This window comes from Bombina bombina, chromosome 6 (assembly GCF_027579735.1).
Source record: "Bombina bombina isolate aBomBom1 chromosome 6, aBomBom1.pri, whole genome shotgun sequence".
In the NCBI taxonomy this organism is placed as follows: domain Eukaryota; kingdom Metazoa; phylum Chordata; class Amphibia; order Anura; family Bombinatoridae; genus Bombina; species Bombina bombina.
The window spans coordinates 361,118,772-361,137,835 of NC_069504.1; the positions used below are offsets into that span (position 1 = coordinate 361,118,772).

At 39.2% G+C, this 19,064-nt stretch overlaps 1 protein-coding gene across 1 annotated transcript in view; it reads left to right on the top strand.

Moving 5' to 3' along the window:
• Positions 1-19,064, top strand: part of FAF2 (Fas associated factor family member 2) — a 130,852-nt gene that overhangs the window by 12,693 nt on the left and 99,095 nt on the right. The window contains exon 2 of the mRNA XM_053717038.1: positions 17,606-17,674. Within this exon, the coding sequence (XP_053573013.1) occupies positions 17,606-17,674 (69 nt within the window). The remainder of the gene's footprint in view (positions 1-17,605; positions 17,675-19,064) is intronic.

A 19,064-nucleotide genomic window follows, 5' to 3' on the forward strand; every position in this document is an offset into this window, starting at 1 on the left:
TGCTGTGAAAAGTAAATAAAATAGAGGCGGCCTTCAAGGGCTTAGAAATTATCATATGAGCCTTCCTAGGTTTGCTTTCAACTAGAATACCAAGAGAACAAAGCAAAATTGTTGATAAAAGTAAATTGGAAAGTTGTTTAAAATTACATGCCCTATTTGAAAAATGAAAGGTTTTTTGGACTTGACTGTCCCTTTAAATAAATATAAATATATATATATATATATGTATATATGTGTGTGTGTATAGAGAGAGAGAGATACACTTTGATATTGGGTTACTTTTAGAAAAGTTTACTGACAGTTAAAATAAAAAATATATTTTCTCTCTATAGTTTGATCTATCTATCTTTCTATTCATTATGTCCAGAACAATTTCCAGCTGTAAATACTAATACTAAATCGGTTCAAATATTGTAAACGTTTATAGTTAAGCTCCCCATTTCCCACAGTAATTATTGCCTCTTATTCCTCTTATGGACCCAGGATTAATAGAGATTTAATGCTCACAATAAAGTTACTCTCTCTGGCTGCAGGAACTAGGTCTGATGCAAGTAAAGTTAAGTGCAACACTGAATCCTCCTGTCACTGTACTGTAAATATAATTTAACCCACTGGCTGCCAAATGGGCTCATTACTCATTTCGGAGATGTCACGCCAGACCAGCAGTGGGCAGAAGGTCCTGGTGCAGCATCAGCTTGTTCTATGCTGCTGCGCATGGGGAGTCATTGCAGCGGGCACCTGAGGGCCTCTGTCACCTAACAGCCTGTGACCCCAGCGAAGGCACTGAACCTGTCCAGCACTAACCAGCTGCACAGCAAACGCTCAGTGTAGGAAGGTTTAGCGCCCCCTGCTGTCTGCTGGAGCCGTCCAGGCTCAATCTACAGTGTGCACGGGGCACAGATGAGGGCAACGGGAACAGCTCCTCTGCGGACAGGCGGTCTGAATAGAGCTGGGCTGGGGAGCTCCTATGCTCAGTAATCACAGCAGGTTGGATCTGCCCGGATGCAGGCTGGGAGCACTGAGCTGGGCACTGCCCGGGTACACAGGTGGGCTCTGCCATGTAGAATAAGCTGGGTACTGGCGGCTGAGAAAGTTCCCCTGTGTTCAGCACGAAAATACGGATCTGTTTTCGCGATATTCCGGTCAGTAGGGAGATGGCACTGATGGAGTTGTTACGGCTGGTCTGGTTGTCCGGGGTCCTGTGTGATCAGCGCTGAGCTTGCAGGATACACACACAGCCGGGGTGATCTACAGACAGATGTGTGTGATACTCGGCTACACATGGCACATAGTGCTGGGCACATGGTACACAGGGCTCATAACTACTGCAAGTCGCTGCAAAGCATAAGGACAGATTGATCCTTATGTCGGCTTCTATGACGTCACTGACCCCTGAATCGATTCAGGTCTGCACTGCATCGCGATATCGATTATTTTCAGCAGCCCTAGTGTTGACTGTCCCTTTAAACAACTTTCCAAAAGATACATTTTGAGTTTCATGTCTTTAATATTTTCACTATAATGGCCCTTTAATGTGCTTACTGAATTATATGTATCTTTTGGTAACAGAATAAGCAATCTTTTTTTGACTATCGGCATAAAGGGACACAAAACCCATATATTTTTTTTTTTTCTGGCATGATTCAGATAAAGAATACAATTTTAAGTTTCCAATTTACTTCTATTATCAACTTGTCTTAGTTTTCTTGTTATCCTTTGATGAAAAGCAGGGATGTAAGCTCAGAAGTGTGCATGTGTCTGCAGCACTACATGGCAGCTGTTTTACAACAATGTTTATATCAAATTTGTGTTGCTATGTTTGTTAAAAAGATAATCTAGATAGGTAGCGTGCACGTCTGGAGCTCTATAGGATATAGTGCTGCCATCTAATCTTGCTAATGTATAAGATTGTTGCAAAACTGCTGCCATTATAGTGCTGAAAACGTGCCCACTCCTGAACTTACCTTCCTATTTTTCAACAAAGGATAACTAGTAAACAAAGAAATTGATATTAGAAGTTCATTGGAATGTTGTTTAAAATGGTACGTTCTATCTGAATCATGAAATAAAATGTTTGTGATCACTTTCCTCCAGGTGTTAAAGGGACAATAAACCCAATGTAAAAAGGAAGTATTTTAGATTGTATATTGGTAAATTAACCCTATATATAAAGTTAATCATGTGCCGCTATGAATGGTTCCTAGCTGGCTCTTCTCTGTATATTTTAATTTACCCCTGCTTTAATGGAATGCAGAGAAAGTAGTTCTTAAAGGGACAGTATACACCAATTTTCATATAACTGCATGTAATAGACACTACTATAAAGAAGAATTTGCACAGATACTGATCTAAAAATTCAGTATAAATGGTTTGTCTTGGTTAGGAGTCAGAAAATCAGCACAATGTTATTAAAAATAAGCAAAACTATACAATGTTATAAAAACACTTCCAGATGGGCTATATAAATGGATCATTTACAAAAAAATGTATGAAAAGAAAGATCTAGTGTACAATGTCCCTTTAAGTGAAATCTGTATTTAGCCATAGATGTGTGGATATCTTTAGTAAATATAGCAAAACCCAGATTAAATAGAACCTAGTGTCCAGATAGCAGTAACATCAGTGTATTGTAACTATATATGAGACATATGTAATTGGCTGCTTCCACAATGCCAGCATTTATCATCAGTGGTTTCTTAACTCTGGAGGGAGTAAAATACCATTGCTGTAGTACCTTATGATTGATTTCTAATAACTTAATTGAAATGGATGACTTGGCGATATTAAAACATATTTGATTTGAATCCATGTGAGAAATGTTGATGCTGAACTTTTTCCACATCTTTCAATATAGTAAGGGATAAAGTCCTAGGGTAACCTTTTAAAAAGAGAGTACGTCAGTGTGTGCCGTATTGGTAATATGGAATTGCACAATTGTTCAAATGCAGTCAATGGTCTTGGTCATATCATATTTTTTCTGTTCTGGGTGGGTTTTTTTCTTTCATGTAATTGGCAAGAGTCCATGAGCTAGTGACGTATACATTCCTACCAGGAGGGGCAAAGTTTCCCAAACCTCAAAATGCCTATAAATACACCCCTCACCACACCCACAATTCAGTTTTACAAACTTTGCCTCCCATGGAGCTGGTGAAGTAAGTTTGTGCTAGATTCTACGTTGATATGCGCTTCACAGCAGGCTGAAGCCCGGTTTTCCTCTCAGAGTGCAGTGAATGTCAGAGGGATGTGAAGAGAGTATTGCCTATTTGAATACCATGGTCTTCCTCTAGGGGATCTATTTCATATTTCTCCTACCTCCCTTTTCAGATCGACGATATACTCTTATATACCATTACCTCTACTGATTCTCGTTTCAGTACTGGTTTGGCTTTCTACTATATGTAGATGAGTGTCTTAGGGTAAGGAAGTCTTATTTCTTTTCATGACACTCTAAGCTATGGTTGGGCACTTTATATGTAAAGTTATAAATATATGTGTTAAATTTATATTTGCCATGATTCAGGATAATCAGTATTCCTTCTTTCAGACTGTCAGTTTCATTTTTTTGGGAAAATGCATATGAATTATATTTTTCCTTACCTTAAAATTTTCAATTGACTTTTTTTCTAAATTGCGGGCTGATAGGCTCGCTGGTGCAGAAAATGCTTCAATTTAATGCGTCATTCTTGGCGGGAGACTTTTTTTTGGCCCAAAATTTCGACATTTCCGGTGTCATAGTTGACGCCGGAAGTTTTCATGTGATTGCGTCATTTTTGACGTCTGTGTGTTGCGGACGTTTTTTGGCGTAAAAAAAATATGGGCGTCATTCTTGGCGCCAAAAATGTGGGCGTCATACTTGGCGCCAGTTTTTTTTCACATTATTTCAGTCTCACTTTTTAGTTGCTTCTGGTTTCTAGAGGCTTGTTTTGTTTTGCATTTTTTCCCATTCCTGAAACTGCCATTTAAGGAATTTGATAATTTTGCTTTATATGTTTTTTCTATTACATATTGCAAGATGTCACTACCTGACCCTGGATCAGAATCTACTTCTGGAAAGACACTGCCTGATGTCGGTTCTACCAAAGCTAAGTGCATTTGTTGTAAACTTTTGGTAACTGTTCCTCCGGCTGTAGTTTGTGTTAGTTGTCATGATAAACTATCAATTTCTGATAATATTTCCATTAGTAATAATCCATTTCCTGTTGTTCCTTCAACATCTAATGTTCAGGATGTTCCTGTTAATGTAAAGAATTTGTTTCTATTTCTATTCGGAAGGCTCTGTCTGTTATTCCTCCTTCTAGTAAACGTAAGAGGTCTTTTAAAACTTCTCATATTTCAGATGAATTTTTAAATGACCGCCATTCTGACTTATCTATTTCTGATGAGGATCTATCTGGTTCAGAAGATTCTGCCTCAGATATTGACACTGATAAATCTTCATATTTGTTTAAGATGGAGTTTATTCGTTCATTACTTAAAGAAGTGTTGATTGCATTAGATATGGAGGAGTCTAGTTCTCTTGATATTAAAACTAAATAAGCATTTAAATTCAGTTTTTAAACCTCATGTAGTTATTCCAGAAGTTTTTCCAGTTCCTGATGCGATTTCAGAAGTAATTTCTAGGGAATGGAATAGTCTGGGTACTTCATTTACTCCTTCTCCAAGGTTTAAGAAATTGTACCCTTTGCCATCTGATAGATTAGAGTTTTGGGAAAAAATCCTTAAAGTTGATGGGGCTATCTCTACTCTTGCTAAACGTACTACTATTCTAAGGAAGGCTTATTTATGTTCAGGTAATCTTCTTAGACCTGCTATTTCTTTGGCTGATGTTGCTGCAGCTTCCACCTTCTGGTTGGAGGCTTTAGCGCAACAAGTGTCAGACCATAATGCTTATAGCATTGTTAAACTTCTTCAACATGCTAATAACTTTGTTTGTGATGCCATTTTCGATATCATTAGAATTGATGTCAGGTATATGTCTTTAGCTATTTTAGCTAGAAGAGCTTTATGGCTTAAATCTTGGAATGCAGATATGACTTCTAAGTCAACTTTGCTTTCTCTTTCTTTCCAAGGTAATAAATTATTTGGTTCCCAGTTAGATTCAATAATTTCAACTGTTACTGGGAGGGAAGGGAGCCTTTTTGCCTCAGGACAAAAAATCTAAAGGTAAATATAGGGCTGCTAATCGTTTTCGTTCCTTTCGTCAGAATAAGGAACAAAAGCCTGACCCTTCCCCTAAAGGAACAGTTTCCGTTTGGAAACCTTCTCCAGTCTGGAATACATCCAAGCCTTTTAAAAAGTCAAAACCAGCTCCAAAATCCGCATGAAGGTGCGGCCCTCATTCCAGCACAGCTGTTAGGGGGCAGGTCACAATTTTTCAAAGATGTTTGGATCAATTCGATTCAAAGTCTTTGGATTCAGAACATTGTTTCACAAGGGTACAGAATAGGTTTCAAGGTAAGACCGCCTGTGAGAAGATTCTTTTCTCTCACGCATTCCAGTAAACCCAGTAAAAGCTCAGGCATTTCTGAAATGTGTTTCAGACCTAGAGTCGGCTGGGGTAATTGTGCCAGTTCCAGTTCTGGAACGGGGTCTGGGGTTTTACTCAAATCTGTTTATTGTACCAAAGAAGGAGAATTCCTTCAGACCAGTTCTGGATCTAAAACTATTGAATCGTTATGTAAGAATACAAACATTCAAAATGGTGACTATAAGGACTATTCTGCCTTTTGTTCAGCAAGGGCATTATATGTCTACAATAGACTTACAGGATGCATATCTTCATATTCCTATCCATCCAGATCACTATCAGTTTCTGAGATTCTCTTTTCTAGACAAGCATTACCAGTTTGTTGCTCTTCCGTTTGGCCTAGCAACAGCTCCAAGGATCTTTTCAAAGGTTCTCGGTGCCCTTCTCTCTGTAATCAGAGAACAGGGTATTGCGGTATTTCCTTATTTGGACGATATCTTGGTACTTGCTCAGTCTTTACATTCTGCAGAATTTCATACGAATCAACTTGTGGTGTTTCTTCAAAGACATGGTTGGAGGATCAATTTACCAAAGAGTTCCTTGATTCCTCAGACAAGGGTAACCTTTTTGGGTTTCCAAATAGATTCAGTGTCCATGACTTTGTCTCTAACAGAAAAGAGACGTCTGAAATTAGTTTCAGCTTGTCGAAACCTTCAGTCTCAATCATTCCCTTCGGTAGCTTTGTGCATGGAAATTCTAGGTCTCATGACTGCTGCATCGGACACAATCCCTTTTGCTCGTTTTCACATGAGACCTCTCCAGCTTTGTATGCTGAACCAATGGTGCAGGGATTATACAAAGATATCACAATTAATATCCTTAAATCCCAATGTTCGATCTTCTCTGACTTGGTGGTTGGATCACCATCGTTTAATTCAAGGGGCTTCTTTTGTTCGTCCAACCTGGACTGTGATCTCAACAGATGCGAGTCTTTCAGGTTGGGGAGCTGTATGGGGATCTCTGACAGCGCAGGGGGTTTGGGAATCTCAGGAGGCGAGATTACCAATCAACATTTTCAACATTTTGGAACTCTGTGCGATTTTCAGAGCTCTTCAGTTCTGGCCTCTTCTGAAGAGAGAATCGTTTATTTGTTTTCAGACAGACAATGTCACAACCGTGGCATATGTCAATCATCAAGGGGGGGCTCACAGTCCTCAGGCTATGAAAGAAGTATCTCAGATACTTGTATGGGCGGAATCCAGCTCCTGTCTAATTTCTGCGGTTCATATCCCAGGTATAGACAATTGGGAAGCGGATTATCTCAGTCGCCAGACGTTACATCCGGGCGAATGGTCTCTTCACCCAGAGGTATTTCTTATTTCAGATTGTTCAAAGCTGGGGTCTTCCAGAAATAGATCTGATGGCCTCTCATCTAAACAAGAAACTTCCCAGGTATCTGTCCAGATCCAGGGATCCTCAGGCGGAAGCGGTGGGCGCGTTGTCACTTCCTTAGAATTATCAACCTGCTTATATATTTCCGCCTCTAGTTCTTCTTCCAAAAGTGTTTTCCAAAATCCTAATGGAGCGTTTGTTTGTACTGCTGGTGGCTCCAGCATGGCCACACAGGTTTTGGTATGCGTATCTCGTTCGGATGGCCAGTTGCCAGCCTTGGACTCTTCCGTTAAGACCAGACCTTCTTTCTCAAGGCCCATTTTTCCATCAGGATCTCATATCATTAAATTTGAAGGTATGGAGATTGAACACTTGATTCTTAGTCATAGAGGTTTCTCTGATTCAGTGATTAATACTATGTTACAGGCTCGTAAATCTGTGTCTAGAAAGATCTATTACCGAGTTTGGAAGACTTACATTTCTTGGTGTTCTTCACATAAATTCTCTTGGCATTCTTTTAGAATTCCTAGAATTTTACAGTTTCTTCAGGATGGTTTGGAAAAAGGTTTGTCTGCAAGTTCCTTGAAAGGACAAATCTCTGCTCTTTCTGTACTTTTTCACAGAAAGATTGCTAATTATCCTGATATTCATTGTTTTGTACAGGCTTTGGTTCGTATTAAGCCTGTCATTAAGTCAATTTCTCCTCCTTGGAGTCTTAATTTGGTTCTGAGGGCTTTACATGCTCCTCCGTTTGAACCTATGCATTCTCTGGATATTAAATTACTTTCTTAAAAAGTTTTACTCCTTTTGGCCATCTCTTCTGCTAGAAGAGTTTGAGTTATCTGCTCTTTCTTTTGAATCTCCTTTTCTGATTTTTCATCAGGATAAGGCGGTGTTGCGGACTTCATTTAATTTTTTACCTAACGTTGTGAATTCTAACAACATTAGTAGAGAAATTGTTGTCCCTTCTTTGTGTCCTAATACTAAGAATTCTCTGGAGAGATCTTTACATTCTTTGGATGTAGTTAGAGCTTTGAAATATTATGTTGAAGCTACTAAAGATTTCAGGAAGACTTTTGGTCTATTTGTTATTTTTTCTGGTTCTAGGAAAGGTCAGAAGGCTTCTGCCATTTCTTTGGCATCTTGGTTAAAGTCTTTGATTCATCATGCTTATGTGGAGTCGGGTAAATCCCCGCCTCAAAGGATTACGGCTCATTCTACTAGGTCAGTTTCTACTTCCTGGGCTTTTAAGAATGAAGCTTCTGTTGATCAGATTTGCAAAGCAGCAACTTGGTCTTCTTTGCATACTTTTACTAAATTCTACCAGTTTGATGTTTTTTCTTCTTCTGAAGCAGTTTTTGGTAGAAAAGTACTTCAGGCAGCTGTTTCAGTTTGATTCTTCTGCTTATAATTTCAGTTTTTTTCATTTTAACATTAAAACTTTTTGATTTGGGTTATGGATTATTTTTTCAGCGGAATTGGCTGTCTTTATTTAATCCCTCCCTCACTAGTGATTCTTGCGTGGAAGTTCCACATCTTGGGTATCTGCTATCCCATACGTCACTATCTCATGGACTCTTGCCAATATGAAAGAAATGAATTTATCAGGTAAGTTCTTACATAAATTATGTTATTCATTTAAAAAAAAAAAAAAAAAGCGGCACTGCAGCATAATGTACTAATGTTGGAATACAACCATACCCCTTTCCACTAATTCTCTAGATGAGTAAAACCTATTTCTTTCCTATTTGATATACCAACAGTGCTCTATGGTCATGTCTGTGTTCTAAGCCTGTGGGGAAAATCCTGATTGTCTGTTAACGGAATTAGGGGAGAAATTTGGTAGGATATATGAGGAAACTTCACTAGTATCGTGTTCCATAAAGAATAAGTTTCCTCTGCAATCGCAGTAGATTTGGATCTACTGAAACCTTTATAGACAGGGAGCCTACAGAGTGCTCCATAATGAGTATATCCAGTACACCAGTCAGTGATCTGTAGTAAAAATATAGCCAATCTTAGAGGGATACACATACGTGTCTTAATATAGCTTATTTTATTTTTATCCCACTTATATTTAAACAAATGGTTTTGCAATGTCTAATACTTTTGGAGTGAGGGGGAAAGGTATCGATTGCATTATATACAGCAAACTTGGGGGGATGTTCATTTTACAAATACTTATTCTCCCTAACCACAATGTATTTTTAGATCTCCAGGAGGAAAGGTCTGACATCTTTCTGCAGGGTTTGATAATTTTTGCTTTGAAAATTTGCTCGATAGAGCAGGCTAAATTGATTCCAAGATATTTTAATAAGTGAGTTTTACACTGAAAGGGGCATATACTAGGACGTTTTTGAGGTTATTATGCCCCTTAAAGGGACACTGAACCCAATTTTTTTCTTTCGTAATTCAGATAGAGCATGCAATTTTAAGCAACTTTCTAATTTACTCCTATTAAATTTTCTTCGTACTCTTGCTATCTTTATTTGAAAAAGAAGGCATCTAACATTTTTTTTTGGTTCAGTACACTAGGCTGCACTTGTTTATTGGTGGATTAATTTATCCACCAATCAGCAAGAACAACCCAGGTTGTTCACCAAAAATGGGCTGGCATCTAAACGTACATTCTTGCTTTTTAAATAAAGATACCAAGAGAATGAAAAAAATTTGATAATAGGAGTAAATTAGAAAGTTGCTTAAAATTGCATGCTCTAATCACAAAAGAAATCATTTGGGTTCAGTGTCCCTTTAAGCATAAAAGAATGTCATCTACATATAACGTGATCTTGTGTGTGGATTTCTCAATTTGATCTTGTGATCTAATTACGGTAGCCAATGCTTTATTACACACACAATCGCAAATAATAAGAAAGGGACATCCCTTGTCTTGTGCCCTTCACTTTATCTGGAAGGCCTCTGATAATGTGCCAATAAAGGGACAGTCAACACCAAAATTGTTGTTATTTAAAAAGATAGATAATGCCTTTACTACCTATTCCCCAGCTTTGCACAACCAACTTTGTTATATTAAATACTTTATAACATTTAAACCTCTAAACTGTTTCTAAGCCACTAGAGACCGCCTCTTACCACATGCATATATATTAGCTTTTCACAAGAGACTGCTAATCCATGTGGGGCATATAAACATTGTGCTCTCTCCTGTAGAGTTTTGGCGGACACTGCACTAATTGGTGAAAATGCAAGTCAATACATAATACATAAATAGCCATGTGATAAATGGGCTGTCAAGAGGCTTAGATACAAGGTAATCAGAGGTTAAAAGTATATTAAAGGTCCAGTAAATACAGTAGCTTTGTATAATCCACAAATGAATGATAGACAATACAATAACGCTTAGTCTGAACTTCATATTAGATTTTTTTTTTCTGAAAAATTTCAGTTATGCCTATTTCCACTCCCCCTTATCATGTGACAGCCATCAGCCAATCACAAATGCATATAGTATATTCTGTGAATTCTGGCACATGCTCAGTAGGAGCTGGTGACTCAGAGTGTAAATATAAAAAGACTGCACATTTTGTTAAAATAAGTCAATTGGTGAGTTGTTTTAAAATTGCATGTTCTATCTGAATCATGACAATTGTGCAAGACTGGGCAATGGGTCATAAAGGGATTATCTCTCTTTTTAAACAATAACAATTTTGGAGTCTACTGTCCCATTAATCTGAAACCTAGTTGTGGGAAAGGCAAAGAGGTCAAAGACTTTAGAAACACAGTTTTGGCCTAATTGAAATTTATGAAGTATGGCTTTTAAAAATTGCCAACAGGCATGGTCAAAAGACTTTTCTGTGTCTGTTGATATTCTGCATTTTTTATGAGATGTGGCATAGTCGATTTGGATTATCTGCACAGTGTTGTCTTTGGCTTCCCTGGTTTACATGAACCCCACTTGATCGCCAAGTATGAGGCTTGAAAAACTTTTAATAACTTTTTTTTATTTTTTTTATTTTTTTTATTATCCGTATAATTAAATATAAACTTTTTCATGCTGGCTGGATGTCCCCAACAGAGCTATGGGACTTGTTGGATATGTATATTACTTACTCAACATTAATTACTTATTAGTCCATAAGCTGTTTTCATTAAATACAGTAGAATTGCTTAATCAACAAATGCATAATGGAAAGCCAATGAATAACTTAGTGATTGTAAAGTTTAATGACCTTAAGCCCAATATTTAAAAAATACCCTTAAACACATTGGCAATTTAAGTCATGAAACTTTACAATTACATTTCTTTTTTTTAAATACTTACCTTTTGGTTACTGTAAACTTACCGCTGATCCTCCGCCCGCATCGCCTTCAGTATTGAGCAGAACGATGATGAACCCTGCTTCCTCCACTCGTGTACCTCATGAGCAGGACGCCAAAGTGGGCACACGATGATTGGAGGAAGCCGGATTAGTTATCGATCTGCTCAATATTGAAGGAGATGCGGGAGGAGGATTATAGAGTAGCTGGGTAGGGGTAATGTTATACTTTCTAAAAATATAGCACAAATTAAATGCATTATTTAAAATAAATGTATTATTTGAGCAATAAACCTATAAACATTTTAATATTATCTGATTTTAGCTTATATTTGGTTTGTTTTACCCAATTTAATTTATTTTTAACTTTCTCTTTTTAAGTGTATCCAGTCCACGGATCATCCATTACTTATGGAATATATTCTCCTTCCCAACAGGAAGTTGCAAGAGTCCACCCACAGCAAAGCTGCTATATAGCTCCTCCCCTAACTGCCATATTCAGTCATTCTCTTGCAAGCCTCAACATAGATAGGAGGTAGTGAGAGTCTGTGGTAATTTATACTTAGTTTATTCTTCAATCAAAAGTTTGTTATTTTTAAATGGCACCGGAGTGTGCTGTTTTTCTATGATCTTAGCAGACGTAACGGAGATCCATTTGCTGTTCTCACACATTCTGAGGAGTGAGGTACTTCAGAGGGGGAATGGCGTGCAGGTTTTCCTGCAGATAAGGTATGTGCAGTAAAATATTTTTCTAGGAATGGAATTGACTAAGAAAATACTGCTGATACTGAAGTAATGTAAGTAAAGCCTTAAATGCAGCGATAGCGACTGGTATCAGGCTTATTAATAGAGATACATACTCTTATAAAAATGTGTTTTAAAACGTTTGCTGGCATGTTTAATCGTTTTTTAACGTACATTGGTGATAACACTGTAATGTTGGTATAGCCTTAAATGCAGTAAAAGCGACTGGTATCAGGCTTATTAATAGAGATACATACTCTTGTAAAAATGTGTTTTAAAACGTTTGCTGGCATGTTTAATTGTTTTCAACATATGTTTGGTGATAAAACTTATTGGGGCCTAAGTTTTTTCCACATGGCTGGCTTAAATTTTGCATAGAAACAGTTAACTGAAGCTTCCCACTGTTGTAATATGAGTGGGAGGGGCTTAATTTAGCGCTTTTTTGCGCAGTTAAAATTACAAAATGAATTATCCAGATTCCCTCAGCAGTCCCATGAATACTACAGGACATTTCTAAAGGGCTAAAAAGACTTCCAAAATCGTTTATAGGGAAGGTAATCCACAGCTCTGCTGTGGCAGTTTTGTTGTGTCTGTTTTTAAAAACGTCTGTCGTTTTTTTTATCTGTTTTTTGCATTAAGGGGTTAATCATCCATTTGCAAGTGGGTGCAATGCTCTGTTACCTTATTACATGTACTGTAAAAATTTCGTTTGTTTTACTGCCTTTTTTCACTGTTTTTCACATTTTGACAAAATTTGTTTCTCTTAAAGGCACAGTAACATTTTATATATTTGCTTGTTAACTTGATTTAAAGTGTTTTCCAAGCTTATTAGTCTCATTATTAGTCTGTTCTAACATGTCTGACATAGAGGAAGCTCTGTGTTCATTATGTTTTAAAGCCATGGTGGAACCCCATCTTAGAATGTGTACCAGATGTACTGATTTCATGTTAAACAATAAAGATCATTTTTTGTCTTTAAAAACATTATCACCAGAGGATTCTGTTGTGGGGGTAGTTATGCCGACTAACTCTCCCCACGTGTCAGACCTTTTGACTCCCGCTTTAGGGACTCACGCTCAAATGGCGCCAAGTACATCAAGGGCACCCATAGCGTTTATTTTACCAGGGGATTCTGTCGAGGGGAAAGTTATGCCGATTAACTCTCCCCACGTGTCAGACCCTTCGACTCCCGCTTCAGGGACTCACGCTCAAATGGCGCCAAGTACATCAAGGGCGTCCATAGCGTTTATTTTACAAGACATGGCAAGGGGGGTGAATAATACTCTGGCAGCAGTATTAGTCAGACTACCTGAAATTAAAGGAAAGCAGATAGCTCTGGGGGTAGATACAGAGCATACAGACGCTTTAAGAACCATGTATGATACTACCTCACAATATGCTTAGTCTGTGGGTGATTTTTTTTGACTCAGGGAAGATGATTTAACCTTATTCTGATATTTCTACATTTAACATTTATGCTTGAGAACCTCCACTTGTTGCTCAGGGAGGCTTTGGCTGCTCTGAATGAATGTGTACAATCGCAGGGCCAGAGAAATTGTGTAGACTGGATAAATATGTAGTGCCGGTGTGTACTGATGTTTTTCCAATACCTAAAGAGGTTTACTAAAAAATGTTTTAATAAGGAATGGGATAGACCAGGTGTGCCTTTCTCTTCCCCTCCTATTTTTTAGAAGAATGTTTTCTAATAGTTACCACCACATGGGACTTCTGGCAGACAGTTCCTAAGGTGGAGAGAAGAGTTTCTACTCTAGCTAAGCGTACCACTACCTCTGGCGAGGACAGTTGTGCTTTTTAGATCCAATGGATAAAAAATGTTTATTCAACAGGGTTTTATCCTGCAGCCCCTTGCATACATTGCTTCTGTCACTGCTGCTGCGGCGTTCTGGGTTGAGTCTCTTGATGAGGCTTCACAGTTAGCGACTCCATTGGATGAATATATTTGACAAGCTTATGCTAGCCAATTCCTTTGTTTTCTGATGCCTTTGTTCATTTGACTAGACTAACGGCTAAGAATTCTGTTTTTTACTATACTGGCGCGCAGAGCGCTATGGCTTATATCATGGTCAGCTGTCGTGACTTTAATAAATAAGCTACTTAACTTCCCTTCAAGGGGCAGACCCTATTCGGGCCTGGTTTGAAGGAGATTATTGCTTATATCACTGGAGGAAAAGGTCATGCCCTTCCTCAGGATAGGAATCAAGGGCCAAAAAAGGTCTAATTTTCGTGCCTTTTAAAACTTCAGGGCAGGTGTGGCATCCACTTCCTCTAAGGCAAAGCAAGAGGGAATTTTTGCTCAGGCCAAGGCGGTCTGGAGACAATTGGACCTGGAACAAAGATAAGCAGGCCAAGGAGCCTGCTGCTGCCTCTAAGGCAGCATGAAGGAACAGACCCCTATCCGGTAACGGATCCTATAGGGGGCAGACTTTCATTCTTCGCCCGGGCGTGGGCAAGAGATGCCCAGGATCCCTAGGCATTGGAATTTATATCCCAGAGATATCTTCTGGATTTCAAATATTCCCCCCCCCCAAAAAAAGGGGAACCAGATAAAGGAGGCATTCTTACATTGTGTACGAGATCCATCCAGTTCCAAGAGAGGAACAGGGACAGAGTTTTTACTCAAATCTGTTTGTGGTTCCCAAGGTGAGGGAACCTTCAGACCTATTTTGGATCTAAAGATCTTGAACAAATTCCTCAGAATTCCGTCATTTAAGATGGAAACTATTCGTACCATCTTAACTATGATCCAGGAGAGTCAATAGAGGACTACAATGGATTTGAAGGATGCTTATCCTCACATTGTGATGCATAAAGATCACCTTCGTTTTTCAAGTTTGCCTTTCTAGACAGGCATTACCAGTTTGTAGCTCTTTCCTTTGGGATATCTACAGCCCCAAGAATCTTTATGGAGGTTCTGGGGTCGCTTTGGCGGTCCTTAGGCCGCGGGGCATAGAAGTGGCCCCTTAGTTAGACGACATCCTGATACAGGCGTCAAACATCCAAATTGCCAAGTCTCATACGGACGTAGTACTGGCATTTCTGAGATCACAAGGAAAGAGGAACAAGGAAAGAGTTCTCTATCCCCAATCTCAAGGGTTTCCCTCCTAGGGACTCTGAGATTCTGTAGAAATGAAAATTTACCTGACGGAGTCCAGGTTGTCAAAGTTTCTAAATTTCTGCCGTGTTTTTCATCCCATCCGCGCCCTTCAGTGGCTCAGTACATGAATGAAATCGGCTTAATAGGTAGCGGCAAGGGACATAGTACCGTTTGCACGTCTACATTTCAGACCGCTGCAACTATGCATGCTCAGTCAGAGGAACGGGGATTACACAGATTTGTCCCCCTGTTGAACCTGGACCAAGAGACCAGAGATTCTCTTCTCTGGTGACTATGTCGGGTCCATCTGTCCAAGGGTATGACCTTCCGCAGGTCAGATGGGACAATTGTTACAATGGATGCCAGCCTTTTAGGTTGGGATGCAGTCTGGAACTCCCTGAAGGCTCAGGGATAGTGGACTTAGGAGGAGACCCTCCTTCTAATAAATATTCTGGGAGTGATATTCCATGCTCTTCAGACTTGGCCTCAGTTAGCAACTCTGAGGTACATCATACTCAGTCGGACAATATACACAACTGTGGCTTACATCAGCCATCAAGGGGGAACAGAAGTTCCCTAGTGATGTTAGAAGTCTTACAATAATTCACTGGACAAAGACTCACTCTTGTCTATCAGCTATCCATATCCCAGGTGTTGAGAACTGGGAGGTGGATTTTCTAAGTCGTCACTTTTCTTCCGGGGGAGTGGGATTTCCTTCGGAGGTCAAGACCAAGCAGGAGAAGGCTTTGGTGTTTTTGACAGCTCCTGCGTAGCCACGCAGGACCTGGTATGCAGATCTGGTGGACATGTCATCCTTTCCATCACGGTCTCTGCTTCTGAGACAGGTCCCTCTACCTCAGGGTCCTTTCAACCATCTAAATAGAATCAATCTGAGATGGACTGCCTGAAGACTGAACGCTTGATGTTATCAAAGCATGGCTTCTCCGAGTCAGTCATTGACACCTTAATACAGACATGAAAGCCTGTCTCTAGGAAAATTGAACATAGATATGGTGTAAATATCTGATTTGTTATGAATCCAAGGGTTTCTCGTTGAGTAAAGCCTGGATTCCCAGGATATTATCTTTTCTCCAAGATGTTTTTGAGAAAAGGGTTGTCTGCTAATTCCTTAAAAGGGACAGATTTTTACTCTGTCTATTTTTTTGCACCAGCGTCTGGCAGGTATTCTAGACGTTCAGGCATTTGGTCAGGCTTTGGTTAGATCCAAGCCTGTGTTTAAAACTGTTGCTCCACCATGGAGCTTAAACCTGGTTCTTAAGGCTCTTCAAGAAGTTCAGTTTGAACCTTTTTTTTTTTCCATAGATATCAATCTTTATCTTGGAAAGTTCCTTTTGGGTAGCTATTTCCTCGACTCGTAGAGTCTCCAAGTTATCTGTGTTTCAATGTGATTCTCCTTATCTGGTCCTTCGTACGGATAAGGTAGTCCTGCGTACCAACCTGGGTTTTTTCCTAAGGTGGTATCTAACAAGAACATCACTCAAGAGATAGTTGTTCCATGCTTGTATCCTAATCCTTCCTCAAAGAAGGAACGTCTATTACACAATATTGGACGTGGTTTGTGCTTTAAAGTTTTACTTACAAGCTACTACAGTTTTCATCAAACGTTCACCTTGTTTGTTGTCTATTCTGGACAGAGGAGAGGTCAAAAGACTTCAGCAGCCTCTCTGTCTTTTTGGTTAAAAAGCATAATTCATTTAGCTTATGAGACTGCTGGACAGCAGCCTCCTGAAGGGATTGCAGCTCATTCTACTAGAGCTGTGGTTTTCACTTGGGCCTTTTTTAAATGTGGCTTCTGTTGAACAGATTTACAAGACGGAGTCTTGGTCTGCGCTTCATACTTTTTCAAATTTAACAAATTTGATACCTTGCTTCTTCGGAGGCTATTTTTGGGAGAAAGGGTTTTTTTTACAGGCAGTGGTAACTTCCGTTTAAGTACCTGCCTTGTCCCTCCCATCATCCGTGTACTTTAGCTTTGGTATTGGTATTCCATAAGTAATGGATGATCCGTGGACTGGATACACTTAACAAGAGAAAACAATTTATGCTTACCTGATAAATTTATTTCTCTTGTAGTGTATCCAGTCCACGGCCCGCCCTGTCACTTTAAGGCAGGTAATTTTTTCATTTGAACTACAGTCACCACTGCACCCTATGGTTTTTCCTTTCTCTGCATGTTTTCGGTCGAATGACTGAATATGGCAGTTAGGGGAGGAGCTATATAGCAGCTTTGCTGTGGGTGGACTCTTGCAACTTCCTGTTGGGAAGGAGAATATATTCCATAAGTAATGGATGATCCGTGGACTGGATACACTACAAGAGAAATAAATTTATCAGGTAAGCATAAATTATGTTTTTTGTGGTGTCACATGTATTTGTTTCTTTATTTGTATTCAAAGTGCTCCTCGCAATCCTCTGCCCATGACCAGCATGTCCCAAACCCTTTCAGTTCTGAAACATGCCTGCCATTTGACCGGCCCGCTAAGCACATTGTGCAGATGCAGCACACACCCCCTGTGCTACCCCCCTTAGTCACTCTGACAGTTTTTGTTAATGGTTGTAATATGTACCCAACCTTTCAATGTCTTGCAGGACTTGACTGGTATTGAGTCAATGGACCAATGTCGCCGAACACTTCAGCAGCACAACTGGAATATTGAGGTGAACAACATATATATTTTTAGTAGCATATTATGGTGTCCGTGTAATAAAGATTGTTGTATTTATCCATAGTTTGATTCTGAAAGCATGGTATTATAGACTCCAATTTTAGGGCTGCAACTAACTATTTTTATAATCGATTAATCAGCCTATTTTTTTTTTTTTTTCATTTTTTTTTTCTCCGACTAATAGGATAAAAATTAAATATTTAAAATAAACAATCCAAATGATGACTCATATTTTCTTCATAAATGTAGAGTCCACAGCTGCATTCATTACTTTTGGGTATTCAAAACCTGGCCACCAGGAGGAGGCAAAGACACCCCAGCCAAAGGCTTAAAGGGACAGTCAAGTAAAAAAAACAACTAATTTTTCAAATAGGGCATGTAATTTTAAACAACTTTCCAATTTACTTTTATCAACAATTTTGCTTTGTTCTCTTGGTATTCTAGTTGAAAGCAAACCTAGGAAGGTGCATATGATAATTTCTAATCCCTTGAAGACTGCCTCTATTTTATTTACTTTTCACAGCAGGGGAGAGCAAGCTCATGTAGGCCATATAGATAGCATTGTGATCACGCCCGTGGCTAGTGGCAGACACTGCACTAATTGGCTAAAATGCAAGTCAATAGATAACTAAAAGTCATGTGATTAGGGGCGGTCAGAAGATGATTAGATACAAGTTAGTCACAGAAATAACAGTGTTGGTTTTGCAAAACTGGGGAATGGGTAATAAAGGGATTATCTATCTTTTTAAACAACAAAAATTCTGGTGTTGACTGTCCCTTTAAATACTCCTCCCACTCCCCTCATCCCCCAGTCATTCTTTGCCTTTCGTCCCAGGAGGTTGGCAGAGAAGTGTCAGAAGTTTTAGATTAGTCTCTTATGGAGGGTAGTACTCTTCGATATGGGACTGGAGTTTTAAGTAGTCCTCTCAGCCTTTCAGTGAAAGCATGGATGAAAGAGAGTCCGGAGATGCAGGGAGAGTCTTCCTGCGATTCCATCCTGACTCATATTAACAGCTCCACAAGCAATCGGCGTTGACAAGTTTCGCTGCCTGCTTTCTTCTCTCAAGTCCATGGCAGAGGCGATGCTACTATCTGTCACACTTGGAAGGGCCGTATTCCTGTTCCATGGTGTAGATTCTGGTAAGATCATTTCATTTTACTTTCTTCATGATTGTAGTGTACTACATGTGTTTTCCCGAGAGGCTACCATCCTTGAGGGACTAACTATAATTAGGGTCTCAGTGAGGCTCCTTTTTGTATCTTGGAATCAAGGGTTAATATCTCCTGACGAGGGTTATTGAACAGGGGGGTCTTTAATCATGTTTGTGTGATTCCACCTGCTTATGTGTAGTTAATTAGGCTCATGGCTCGTGGAACACAAC